The 14,000-nt window shown below is 40.8% G+C and overlaps 1 protein-coding gene across 15 annotated transcripts in view; it reads right to left on the bottom strand.

Moving 5' to 3' along the window:
- The window catches only part of CSNK1G3 (casein kinase 1 gamma 3), a 135,045-nt gene that overhangs the window by 83,625 nt on the left and 37,420 nt on the right, over nt 1-14,000 (bottom strand). For 13 of the 15 annotated variants that reach the window (XR_010602278.1, XR_010602277.1, XR_010602276.1 and 10 more), the window contains one exon: nt 6,038-6,107. The exons of the other annotated variants lie outside the window; for them this stretch is intronic. Coding sequence is in view for 10 of the 13 variants with exons in the window: in XM_005305157.5 (XP_005305214.1) it covers nt 6,038-6,107 (70 nt within the window). In the remaining 3 variants the exon portion in view is untranslated. The remainder of the gene's footprint in view (nt 1-6,037; nt 6,108-14,000) is intronic. 15 annotated transcript variants of the gene reach the window in all.

The following is a 14,000-nucleotide window of genomic DNA, read 5'->3' as shown; positions in this document are numbered from 1 at the left end:
TGAGGGTGGTAGTTGTAAGTATTCCAAATACAGTGGGAAACTTATCTAAAAGAAAGGTCTTTCAGTATAACCTAAATGTAAGACAACTCTGGATTAGTTTCATCTCTTGAAGTTTGTTCCACAGCCTTGAATGTTTTGTCACAGGTTCTCACATGCTTCATCCTGGGTTTTTTCCAGAGGAGCCGAATTGTCTTGATAGTTCATAGATGGAGATTTGTTCTGTAGTATAGCTAGGAACGGACATATAAAAAGCTTTGAAAATCGGAACCAAGGCTTTGAACTTGCAGTGTAAAGGGACTGGGAGCTGGTAGAGAGATCAGAGTATGGGGTGATGTGCTCAAGGTAGTTTAGCCTGTGGAGGCAGCGGAAAGCTGCATTGTGCAGAAGCAGGATCCCTTACATGTTTTCCTTTTCAGCTTCAGATACAGTGAATTCCAATAATCTAACCTGGATGTGATAAACATATAGACCTTTGTGACCAGGTCCTCAAATGAGATGAAGGACCAACATTTCCCAGCAAGCTGGAAATTCAAAAAAAGGCTAATCACTGATGATACCCAAACACATTGGCTCAGTAATGAGCTTATCATGACCACAAGATTTTTCACCTCTTTGACAAATGTGGTGCATATGCCCAGTGGTTGGGAAGGACAATATATAAATTATCTCTAAGCATCATCTCCTCGTCCAACCAGCATCACATTGGTATTGCCTAGAATGACTTTGAGCCAGCTGCTCCTTCATGCAGAAGCTAGTCTCTTGAAGGCACTGCAACAGGTTAGTGGTGATGGTTGCATTTGGGGAAAATGAAATATACTACCAGGGCTTTGAATTGGACTTCTAACTGGTGTTATATCCTGATTAGAAGTTCAATTCAAATAATTCACAATGTTTGAATTTATTACACATTCTGTGAGCTTGGCATGTAAGGAAAGAGAAAAGAATGTTGGCTGCCTAACAAGCCTTCAGAAAGAAAGGCCTTGGGTCCTAGCTTGCACAATTCCTCCTTTAATACACCAAGACGAGAACAGATTCCGAAGGTACAGGGCCACAAAGCCAACCTGCCTGAACAGTGATGGATGGTGCTCATATCATCCATACAGATATGACATGCACTGAGAAAATATAATATGCACTGATTAACTGAGTGTTATTCATGCTTCTGGGTGTAGTTTAATTTCAGATAAGAACTGGTAATACATACAGGAAACTTCTGAAAGGTAAAGTGTTCTGGACTGCACTAAGTGTACATTGTATACCTATGCCTATCAGTTTTATTTACTTATCCTGTAGTTTTGAGTATTAGAAACAGCAATTAAATTACCTTTTAAAATTGACTTCTCAATTTATTGCCACAGTGCTGACAGACTGATCGCTTGCTGGGTAAATAACTTTAGTTAAGTTTTCCTGCCAATAGTTCACTGAATTATTCTTACTTTTGAATTGTAGCTGTGTAAAAAGGAGTGACTGAGTTTTTATAAAACTCTTCAATTGGGTCTGACGCTAAAGAAAAAGCACATCACTTCCGTGAAAGATCGATAAATTAACTAATTTCCTTAGATTGTGTTAAATATATGTACTAATCTAATTTCAGAAAACTCGTCTCCCCCAATTAATTTTCACTAAAGCACCAGCTCTGGTGGAATGCATGGCCACACCAGCAGTGTACACACCAACAGAGATCCATGTTTTTTCTTCTACACTCCAGAAAGCAGCAAGAGGTGCACCAACGGTGTTAATGCACCCAATTTGCACTACTCTCCTAGAGCATTTGCACTACTTTGGACCGATTTGCACCACTCTCCTAGAGCATCTTATTCTTAGGGTCGAGATTCCTATCTTGTTTATAGGAAGAGTACTCCACAATCTAGAAGATTCATCCCATTCTCTTTGCCCCATTACTTAGCCCCCAAGAACTGCCAAGATGCAAGCTGCAATAAAGCACTCTGGGCTTCGTACCTTCTTACCCCTGACTTCTGAAATATGGCAGGACACACATAACAAGAGATTGAAAAAATAAAAAAAGACTGCCTGGAAAGCAAAGCATAAGAGACTTGACTTACGATAATTTAAGTTATGAAAAGCCTATATAATGTAAACTGATCAGTTCCCTCTATTTTACTCCATTCCACAATGAAAGATCAAGGGCTCAATGATCTTAGCAGCAAGTTAATTTAGAACCAATGAAAAAGGAAGTACTATTACATAATGTATGGTCATCCTGCAGAATTTACTGACAAAGGAAACCATTAATTCAAATGCTATGGCTGAAATTCCCCCCGCCTTCCCTTAAGGGCTGGGTAATTTTACAACCATTGACAACTGTAATAGGACAAGCTAAACTAAGAGTTATCAAATGTCATGCCTCAGAATGAAATCACTTGCAGTAACTGATTCCCCATCCCACTTCAGTGGGCAACTGGCTGGGCATATATTTTGGGGGAGTGGGAAGTCACTTTCCACAGAGCATCAGATAGTGGTAACTGCTGATGTGAAGCTAGAAAACACAGTCCAATTTAATGTATGGAAAATATGTAGAATTTGACCCTGTGAATCTGATTATCAACATCACAATTCACATTAAAAAACTAAAGATTATTTTGGGAGCATATTTTATAATTAAAAAGTTTAAGTAGCAAGTTAGAGTACATTTATCCTTGCTTGCCAACAAGGTAAAAGCACAAATTGAGTGGTGAATCTGAAAGTTAATGAGGTACTGGATAAATTTAATCCATATGTCCTTTCACTATTACATAATGGATTCATACAAGAGCAAATCACCCCAGACATTGTAACTGGTTCTGGATTTTGTGTAAAAAAAAATTTCAAGGCTTTTTTTTTTTTTTTTGAGCAAGAGAGAGAGGTATGAAGACTGGGAAAAGGACAGGCTGGAGGGGGCCGAAGGGTCTATAACCCTTAGAGTACATTCCCCTCCGAATATGGAAAAGAACATAGTTTCAACAATCCTCTGCTGTCAGCAAATATATGTGAAACCCACTGACAAAATGTGTATCGTCTACCTCTAGTGCTTGGTCCACAGAAGAGAACAACCTACTGCGGCTTTCAGTTACTGTGAGAATTGTGCCGTCATTTGAACTGTACTCTAGATCTGGAAGTTCTAACCTTCCTGTTGAAGTAGGAGGGAGTCGCTAACTTAGGTGATGAGTGCCACAGAATAGACCATGAGGAAATTCTGTATTCAGTGCACAATTTGGACTGTGTGTACTAAAGGCCCACACAAAACAATAAAACAAAATATTGAATTAAAAACTAACAATGTATACAAACAAGGCAGCTGAATTAAGGTTGAACACTCAACCTTAATTCTGGAACTTCCCAACTTGAATGCTTGACTATGCAGCCTTAACAATGCAATAATCAGGTATCAGAGGGGTAGCCGTGTTAGTCTGAATCTGTAAAAAGCAACAGAGGGTCCTGTGGCAATAATGTAGTTTTTAAAAAATATAATCCACTATACCGGAAGTTAAAAACTTTCAATGGTGGGGATTCCACAACCTCCCTTGGAAGCCTGTTCTAATACTTAACTATCCTTATAGTTAGAATTCCTTCCCTCCACCCCCCTATATCTAGCTCAAATCTCACTTGCTGCAGATTAAGCACATTACTTCTTGTCCTGCCTTCACAGTGGACATGACAAACAATTGATCACTATCCTCTTTATAATAGCCATTAGCTTATTTGAAGACTTTCTCAGGTCCGCCTCCCACCATCCCCCAGTCATCTTTTCTCAAGACTACACACATCAGTTTTGGGGGGGGGGGGGGGGGGGTGTTTAATCTCTTTCTTCTAGGTCAGGTTTTCTAAACTTTTTATTATTCTCTTCTGGACACTCTCCAGTTTGTCCACATCTTTCTTAAAGCATGGCACCCAAAACTGGACACAGTACTCCAAGTGAAGCCTCACCAGTGCCAAGCTGAGTGGGACAGTTACTTCCCATGTCTTACATATCATATTCCTGTTAATACACGCCAGAAAGATATCAGCCTCTTTTGCAAGTGCATCACATTGACAACTCATTTGTGATCCACTATACCCCCAAATCCTTTACAGCAGTAGCAGCAGAATAATCTAGCTACTTATGTCTCATTTTGTAGTTGTGCATTTGATTTTTCCTTTCTTAAGTGTAGTACTTTGCACTTGTCTTTGTTGTTGTTGAAGTTCATCTTGATGATTTCTGACCAGTTATCCAATTTGTCAAGGTTGCTTTGAATTCTAATTCTGTCCTCCAAACTGTTTGCAGCTCCTCCCATATTGGTGATAGCCACAAACTGTATAAGCATACTTTCCACAACATTATCAAAGTCATTAATAAAAATACTGACTAGTACTAATTCCAGGGCAGACCCTTGCGGGACTCCACTAGATACCATCCTCCCATTTTGACAGCAAACTATTGATAACTACTCTGAGTATGGTCTTCCAACCATTTATGCACCCAAGTTAGAGTAATATCATCTAGAACACATTTTCCTAGTTTGCTTATGAGACTGTCAGGTGGGATTGCATCAAAATCCTTACTATAATCAAGATATACTGTAGCTACACAATTGAAAGATGGGTAAGGAACTGGTTAAAGGGAAGACTATAACAGATCACACTGAAAGGTGAACTGTCACGCTAGAAGGAGGTTACTAGTTGAGTTTCTCCAAGATCAGTCTTGGGACCAACCTTATTCAACATTTTAATTAATGACCTTGGCACAAAATCTGCATATGACACAAAGTTGGAGGTATTGCCATTGTGGAGAAAGACGAGAAGAGCATACAAGAAGGTTTGGACAACCTTGGAATAAAGAGAAATGGAATGAAATTTAATAATGCAAAGTGCAAGGTCATGCACTTAGGGACCAAAGAATTTTTGCTATAAACTGGGGATGCATCAGTCAGAAGCAATAGGAGGAGAAAGACATGGGTATATTGGTCAATCGCAAGATGACGATGAGCCACCAATGTGATGTGGCCATGAAAAATGCTAATGCAATCCTAGGATGCATCAGGCAAAGTATTTCCAGTAGAGATTGGGAAATGTTACCACCATTATATAAGGCACTGGTGAGACCTCATCTGTAATGCTGTGTGCAATCCTCATCTCCCAAGTTTAAGAAAGATAAATTCAAACTGAAACAGCTGCAGAGAAGGGCTACTGGGATGATAAGAGGAATGGAGAACCAACCTTCAGAGAGGAGACTTAAGGAGCTTGGCTTGTTTAGCCTAGCAAAACAAAGGATGAGGGGAAATATGATAGATCTCTATAAATACATCAGAGGGATAAACACCAGGGTGGGAGAGGACTCATTTAAGTTAAGGGCCAATTTGTCACAAGAACAAATGAATATAAACTGGTCATCATCAAGTTTAGGCTTGAAATTAGAGGAAGGTTTCTAACCATCAGAGGAGTGAAATTCTGGAACAGCCTCCTCCTGCCACACACTAAATGTTCATATGAGCCCTGCTGGCACGCACTAAAAGTTCCCTTGTGCACTTTAATGTGCTCCCATTTCAGAAAGGGTAGATTACTGTACTACAGAATTTTAGTGTGTATCAGAAGGAGCTACGTGGACACTTGGTGAGAAGCAGATTTATACACAAGCTTGCCACAACTAAGTGTTTGTACAGACAAGCCCTTAGCACACCAATTCACACCAACAACATCTATAACATCTAAGGTTTGAGTATTTGGAAGCTATATTTTCAATAGGTAAAAAATATCAATTTACAATAAATCAAAAGTTAAATACATATACTCACAATTCTAAAAAAAGTGTATAAAATAGACTACATAATATATTTCCATCAGCTTGAATAAGCCAGTATTGACATGAAAATATTCCAGCAATAAAGTTATATATGAAACCAAACGGCTTTTAGTCTATTTTTTGTTTTGCTGCTATGGCTACCTGCCGATTTAAAAAGATGTTCTTAAAGGACAGTTACACCCCAAGATCAGTCAATTCATGTTTAATCCATTGTCAGTTTTCACATTATTTTACAGTCTGATACACTATATGTATGTTTACCTCCAGATCCTAATTGCTTGTAGAATCTGTATTCCAAGTGTAGCTGTGGTGCTCTGGATTTCATTGGCTCCTTGTTTAAAAAAAAAAAAAAAAAAAAAAGCATACAGAAAGGATTCAACATTTAAAATAAGACAGCTTACCTCAATTACAGTTTTTGAATTATTTACTATCCATTGTTCTAATAATCAATATATAGTTAAGACATCTTTACCAAAAAAACAGTTTTATGCTGACAATACTTAGTGAAAATGTACACAGTGAAATGAACTGGTGTTAACAGATTACAGAAGGTTAAGCAGTCCCCATCCAAAACTAATTCTATATTAGATTAAAAAAACTTGGGTTGCAGAGGCAAGCACTTGAAAGTTAGAAAACGCCAGATTTACAGTTGCCCATGAAATCTTCATTCTGACCTCTGTGTATTGAAGGAGACGGGAATCATGTAGGAAAAAAGTATGTGATCACGTAATTAAGACTTATTCACATGCACAAGGGAGCACAATTAAGCTGTAGAGGTTAACTATAAATCTGACATTTCCTATCTTTTGAGTGCCTGATTCTGCAAACAAAAAATTTTACCATGTTTTTTTGGTTTGTTTGTCTGTTTAACTTTTAAATAAAGTTCTACTATGTGCAACGAACAACTCCTCATTATGCATCAGTGGGTAATGAAGCCTGAACCTTCATCATTACAGCACAGACTACTAACTCTTGATCTACAGGACCAACTACAATAGCTGATAGCAGGTAAGGCTGTTATCCCAGTGTGTGGGGTGGGGGGTGGGAGGGGAGGAAACAACACTCCTGGATCCAGGAGTAGCCCAGAATGACTACGCTTTGTGCTTCTCTTTCCTTCTCCTGCCACCTCCTCCCTGGAAATTTGGGAAGAACATGCCCAGGCTGAGTCCCCCATGGGCAGCAGAGGCCACCGGTGACAGGGGCTGTGCCCAGGGGGTGGAGAGCCCAGCTTGGCTTTCTTCTCCACCCAATCCCTCCAATACAGCTGCTCTGGCAGCTCCCAGGTGTTCCCAATACAGCATGTGCTGCTGCCGCAGCAGCTTCTTAGCCCTTGTGTGTGTTTGGTTATTTTGGCAAGCTGTCAAAATTTTCCTGAGGAACACATGAAAGAAGGGGAATGGTGATATTTTTTTAAACAGTTTATAGCTCAGCAAAAGCTGAAAGGAAATTTCATGACAAAAAAAGCATTTCCCTAGTTCGAGGACACTCCTCCCTTTGAGTATCTAAGGTCTTCGGCAAACAATGGAAGAATGAGAGTTTCTCAAAGGAAAGCTACCAAAATCCCTTACAATTTACAATCTAAATACAGGGGTTATTACCAGCTGACTTGGTAGATCTGGGATAGTATCATATTTAGTATAAACTCAATGTAAATGAAAATGCTCTTCTATAAAAAAAATTGTGCAAAGCACAAGAAACTGATAATAGCTGTGATCCTTTAGAAGTCATCTTTCAATTATGGGTTATTCGGAGACTTCAAATAAAGCATAACACTTGATCACTGTTACCTACCTGGCATATCTAGTTAAACGATATAGAAAACTTGGCTATACTGGAGTATCACTGACTAATGTATAGTATAATCCAGTTGTACAGAATATGGCTTTCTCCCAAAGCATGGGATTCAAATTTAGGATCACAAATACACAAGATTAAATAATATAGTTGAAATTTGCTGTGGTAATAGAAGTTTTTATAAATTATGCAATTCTGCTATAACTAGTATCATATAATGCAATATTAATGTCCCATGAACTGTTATGTGGTATCTTCCTCCTATAAGGGTAAGGAGGTATGTGTGTCTGATCTGCTCAAAAACTCAGTACAGAACTGCATTTTCATTGGGGAAAGGAATTCACTTAAATAAAGTGCATGTGCCTACTTATCAAACTACAGAGAGTATTTAGAGATTGGTCTCAAAATAAATGGGTGTGTTCCAATTCAATGGTGGATAATTGCTGGGGTAGAACAGTTCTGGGAAACCACCAGAATGGAATGCATTTTCCAAGTGCAAAGCAGCCAAGCAAACCAATCTGAAAGTTCTATACCAACTGAAAATTCCCTTAGTCAAGAGGAAGTCTCAGTGCATTTTACACCATTAACTGATGGATGATTTGAGGGATTAATTATCCATCAAATAATGTGTAACATAATATTCTACCAGTTGAAGACTTGCTTTAATACTGGAAAAAAATTGGATAACGTATTTGATGAACAATGTTCAACTATCTCTGCTTCATACACTAAATGCAATTCCTACCGTAGTTCATTTCACATAAGTGGTTCCAGTGAGAGAGGACAACACAGAATTATCTACAGCAGGGGTCTCAAACACGCGGCCCGCAGAGTTATTGGCTGCGGCCCGCCAAGCTCCCCCCGAGTTATTTGCTGCAGCCCGCCAAGCTCCCCGCCGCCCTCCCAAGTTATTTCCTGCGGCCACCAAGATCCCCTCACCCACCGCCCCCCCACCTGTCCTGCATCCCCACTCCTCTGCCTACCTCCAGGCGCTTCCCGCCGCCGAGGGAGGGGGGAGGAGCGGGGAGCTACGCACTCAGGGGAGGAGGCAGAGAAGAGGCAGGGCAGGGGCGGGGATTTGGGGAAGGGACTTTGGGGAAGGGGTTGGAATGGGGGCAGGGAAGGGGTGGGACCTCATGGAAGGGGTGGAGTGGGTGGGGGTTAGGGGCAGCGGGGTGGGGGTGTCCATGATGCGGCCCTTGGGCCAATGTACTAGTCCTCATGTGGTCCTCGTGGTCATTTGAGTTTGAGATCCCTAATCTACAGAGTGTATTTTGTTTCCATAGGTAACAATTTTGAGAACACACACAGTTGGCTGTAACAGATATCACTGGCAAGATACAAGAGCATTGTTAAAGATAATCTCGCCTTGTCCTTGAACTTTGAATTTAAATATTGTAAAGAAGGTTTTTCTTTACTATCTAAACTCCATCTTAATAAAATTTGCACTAATAGTCTAAAAGCAATAAAGAACAATTTTGACTACATACAAGAATGCTTAAGTAAGAAATCAAGCACCAGATTTAAAAGCAGAAAAATGTGATTTGTTTTATGATCTGTTCAAGACATCCTGCGCCAAGACCTAGAACTATACATAACTCCTTTCCCTTCCCTCAGATGTCCTACCCAATACCACCCCACCCCTGCTCCAAACGCCATTTGTCACCTCAAAATGGCAGCCAGCAGCATGGCACTGCTACAGTTTCTCCCTCACCCCATCCCACAGCAGATTCAAATAAGGAAAACATTCTTTTGTGAAAAATGCAAAAGTTTATTGAAGCACTGATTACAAGAAAAGAAGCATTCTTTTTTCATGAGATAGACATCAACAGTGCATGCTCAAAACTATAAAGAGTACAGCTCCCCTGTAAAAGCCCAGTAATATGCATTCTTACAGATGGGTAACTGTGAATGCTTCAAACAATCATTGCAAAACCCTATTTCCTCTGTACTTTCAACATGTCTTCAAGTAAGAAAGCAAAATCTAAGGCTAAGAAATTGTTCACTTTTTGTTCAGAGACTAAGGAATAGCTGCGTAGCCTTCCCCAATGTTATAGTTTGCAACTCCTTTCCACTCCAGCAACACTTCTAGGGGACCATCTTAGTGAATACCTTCACAGTGTATCTCCCTGGTCTGCCCTTTGCCTTTTTGAATATGATCATTCTCTGCATGCTAGTCACCTGCCTCAGTGCAATATCATCCAGAATCAGTACAGCCTTCTGGTGATGTAGAGGGAATTATTATGCAGCTTGTTTGTTATGCACATTCTCCCCGCTAACCTCTCCAACATCAAATAAGCACCTCCAAGGTACAGCAAAACTGCAAAGCAAGACCACCACCACAATTCCCAATCCCAACCTCTTTTCCCTTCCCTGCACCCTTACCCTCAATCCTCCAAGACACAACAGCAAAGCCACACAGCATAAAATTTTTATTAAAGCTAATGTTAAAAAAATTATATAATATATAGGTTGAAAAAAGTGTGTCTGTACAACTGGATATACAGGAGAGTCGCATCTTACGCGGGGGTTAGGTTCTGAAGTCAGCGCATAAGGCGAAAATCGCATGTAGTCAAACGCTCATTGAGTGGAATGGCAGGCAGAATCGCTCGCACTACAGGTACAGTATTTAAATTGTTATTTTTCTCTTCTTTTTTTGTTTTGCCGAGCGCGTATAGTTAAAATCGCGTAAGTTAAATGCGCCTATGATGTGACTCCACTGTAATGCTTAGATCATTCACAAATACAAAGTTTGTTTTTAAAGTCATAAGCTACATATAATGCATAATCATCAATAACCCAAATGTAGGTGAATGAATTAAAGAATACAGTTTAGATATTTAGCATTCATGCATTCAGGTACATTACTCATGAAAAAAGTTATACAGAGAGTTGGTGGCGGAAAGCAAAATATAGCAATGAGTGAAGATTATCCATCAGTAATTGAGAATTTAGGAAAGAAAATTTCTCTCCATTTAGAGAGGAAAAAAAACAAAACAAAACACAGTCCATCGGGAAAGTATTTGAGTTACTTTCCCGGCTGCGCTTCTCATCGGCACTCCAGCTCATCCCTCCTGGTATTGCCAATGATATTGGTGATGTGTTCTATGTAGATGTCCCTTGACCACTTGATGGTGTCCAAAACCATGAGTTGCCGCATCAGCCGAGCATAGCGGCGATCGACTCCACATTCACATTCTCCACATTCTCTCAGCACTCGCTCATTACCGGGGTCCCATGCACTCATTGCTCCAACAATCAGCACGTGAATTTGGACTTCGTAGCCCCAGCTCTCAGGGTGTCAGCCAGAGGGGCATATTTTTCCAGCTTTTGAGACTGGGAGTCGTGGAAAGCCGGGGTCCTGTTTTCAAAGGGTACTGTGACGTCCACCATGTTTTTCTTCTTCCAGTCCTTGTTGGTTATGACCATCGCAGTTGGCTGTCTGTTCCGAGAATGGTGGAGTTCACGGCGACTTTCCCTATGGACGTGAGGTAGTGTCTCGTTGGCATAGCTGCACTTCCTGTATCACTTGTCCTGATTCCTGTGGTGGACGGCTTTGTTCAGCGAGACACAATTGAGCCGGGCCTAGTGGATGAACCTCCAGTAGGCAAATCAGGTGAAGCTGCCCTCAGGGACGAAGTGGTTGCTGGTGTCCCACTTGCATGTCACCTCAAAGGCCTTGCCCTGGGGTCTGGCTTCTGTTTCAGGTTTTCCACTTATTGGCAGCAGATGGTATCCTTCAGGGTCCTCTCCTGCATGAATCTAGCTCTTGGAGTGATGATGGTGCGCTCTGTGTTCTTCACCACTGGCACCAGGACTCCCAGCTCCCAATGCACACACTGTTTACTATCTCAGAAGTTCTCCCAAGACTTGGAAGAATCTCAGGGAGGTAAAGCCAGAAATGCATAAAAATGCTATCACAGCCTCTCTAGAATATGAATAATACTCCCTTCTCATTTTTTAAATACCCCAAAGCTACAGCACCTGCACTGGCCAGACCCTCAAAGAGGAGGCCCTTGTCAATGGCTCAGTGGCTGGCAAACCTGAGGGGAAGAAAACTGAAAATTCATGACGAAATGTTCATAGATATCATTAGCGTCTCCATTCCCCTCCCACCACACCCCAAAAAAAAAAAAAAAAAAGGAGAACAGAAAAGAGATGGAGGCAGTATCTGAGGACAGAGAGTGAATCTGACAAGGAGCTTTCCAGGGAGTTCACTATAGTGGCAAAGGACAGCATGGCAGTTGCACTGCCATGGCAGATGGCAGAGGCAACTCCTGGAGAAGATAGGAAGCCAAAAGGCCCTGTTGTAGTGCATGTTAATATTAGGGCAGCAGGCAATACAATACTGCAAACCAGCCTCTAGCCAAGTTACGTAGGCCACGGACAACACTGGCTACTGGGAACAACTCTTCCCCACTATACTCCCACAGAACTGCTCCCAGAAGCCAGTCCCCTCCCGGACACCAGCTCAAGACACAGAGAACAGGGCACTGGCACCCCCTTTTTTGAGCCCTCTATCACCCCAGGTAACTTTTGAGCCTCGGCACTCCACTTCAGAAGAAGCAGAGCCAAGCTGTTTACTCGGCTATGACTTTAAGTGCCCCTGCTCCTTGTATTGTTCCCTGCACTGAACTGCTGCACTTCACTGTTTTGTTTCACTGCTGATTTAATGAAAAGGTTATTTGTCATTAGATAATTGTTACGTAATACATTTATGAAACAACCTGACAAATAAAATTTTAAAGGAATCAACAGTTCATTTTACACACAAAATAATTACATTTGCACTAATTCATCAGGGTTTGCAACCACATGCATGCAAACACACAAGGTGCAATGGGAACTGCCACAACACTGCATTTTCAACACCCATAAAACAATACAATACAGCTTTGCAATTTCAGGCCTGAAGTTCAAAATAAGAGCAATCCCTGACAATATCACCCTCGCTATTTGCATTTTGTCCTGGAAACTTCGCTGGCTGCTCAAGTGGCTGAGCAAATCTCTGCATCACCGCCTCCTACCCATTGTTAAGGTTTTCTCCCTTACACTCACAAATACTGTGGAAAATACAACATTTGGGATTTTTTTTTTCTGCTGCTTCTAGTCTATTCCACAAACAAAGCCATATCCCTTTCCAACAGCCAGATGCATTCTCATCTGTCTTTCTGCAACTATTGAGACAGTAGTTAACAGTTCCTACCTTCTAAGCAGCCAATTGAAAATGATCTGGACAAACTAGAGAAATGGTCTGAAGTAAACAGAATGAAATTAAATAAAGACAAATGCAAAGTACTCCACTTAGGAAGAAACAATCAATTGTACAAATATAAAATGGGAAATGACTGCCTAAGAAGGAGTACTGCTGACAGGGATGTAGGTGTTATAGTGGATCACACGCTAAATATGAGTCAATGATGTAACACTGTTGTAAAAGAAGCAAATATTATTCTGGGATGCATTAGCAAGAATGTTGTAAGCAAGATTTGAGAAGTAATTATTCCACTTCTACGCCACACTAAGGCATCAGCTGGAGTACTGCGTCCAGTTCTGGATGCCACATTTCAGAAAAGATGGGGACAAATGGGAGAAAGTCCAGAAGAGAGCAACAAAAATTATTAAAGGTCTAGAAAATAATAATCTGAGTAAAGATTGAAAAAAATGGGTTTGTTAGTTTGCAGAAGAGAAGACTGAAAGGAGACATGATACCAGTTTTCAAGTACATAAAAGGTTGTTAAAAGGAGGATTGTGAAAAAAATCTTGATCTCTAAGGACAGGACAAGAAGCAATGAGCTTAAATTGCAGCAAGGAAGATTTAGGTTGGACATTAGGAAAAACTTCCTAATTGTCAGGGCAATTAAGCAGTGGAACAACTTGCCTAGAGAGGTTGTGGAATCTCTGTCATTGGAGGTGTTTAAGAACAGATTAGACAAACATATCAGGAATGGTCTAGTTATTATGTACTTCTGCCTTGAGTGCAGAGGACTGGACTGGACGATCTCTTGAGATCTCTTGCAGTCCTATGCTTCTAAGAATGGCTTCACTAATCAGGGGAAGTAGAGGGTGAGCCAAGTCTCCCAGGATAAAACTGGAGAAAATGTCCACACTATTCCCAGGGCCAGGGAGTATTATTTCTATTAATTTAAATACACCTAAATTTCAGAAGATCTTAACACACTGTGAACTCTTCCAGACCACCCTGAAGTTATGTCTATAAACTTGCAATGGCAGTCAACAAGCCCTTGGAGCACCATGGAGAAATACCCCTTTCTATTTATGAATTCTGAGCCGTGACTTGGGGAGGGGAAGAGGAGGCAAAGAGGCACATGGGTCCCCATCAGCTGTCCCAAAACAATCTGATAATCACATGAGTACAAAAATCAATAACCTCCTATGCATTATCAAGCTTTATAACCAAGGGGAGCAG

The sequence above is a fragment of the Chrysemys picta genome, chromosome 6 (assembly GCF_011386835.1).
Source record: "Chrysemys picta bellii isolate R12L10 chromosome 6, ASM1138683v2, whole genome shotgun sequence".
In the NCBI taxonomy this organism is placed as follows: Eukaryota; Metazoa; Chordata; order Testudines; family Emydidae; genus Chrysemys; species Chrysemys picta.
The sequence above is the reverse complement of the archived record's forward strand: the minus strand, read 5'-3'. Positions and strand labels throughout refer to the sequence as shown.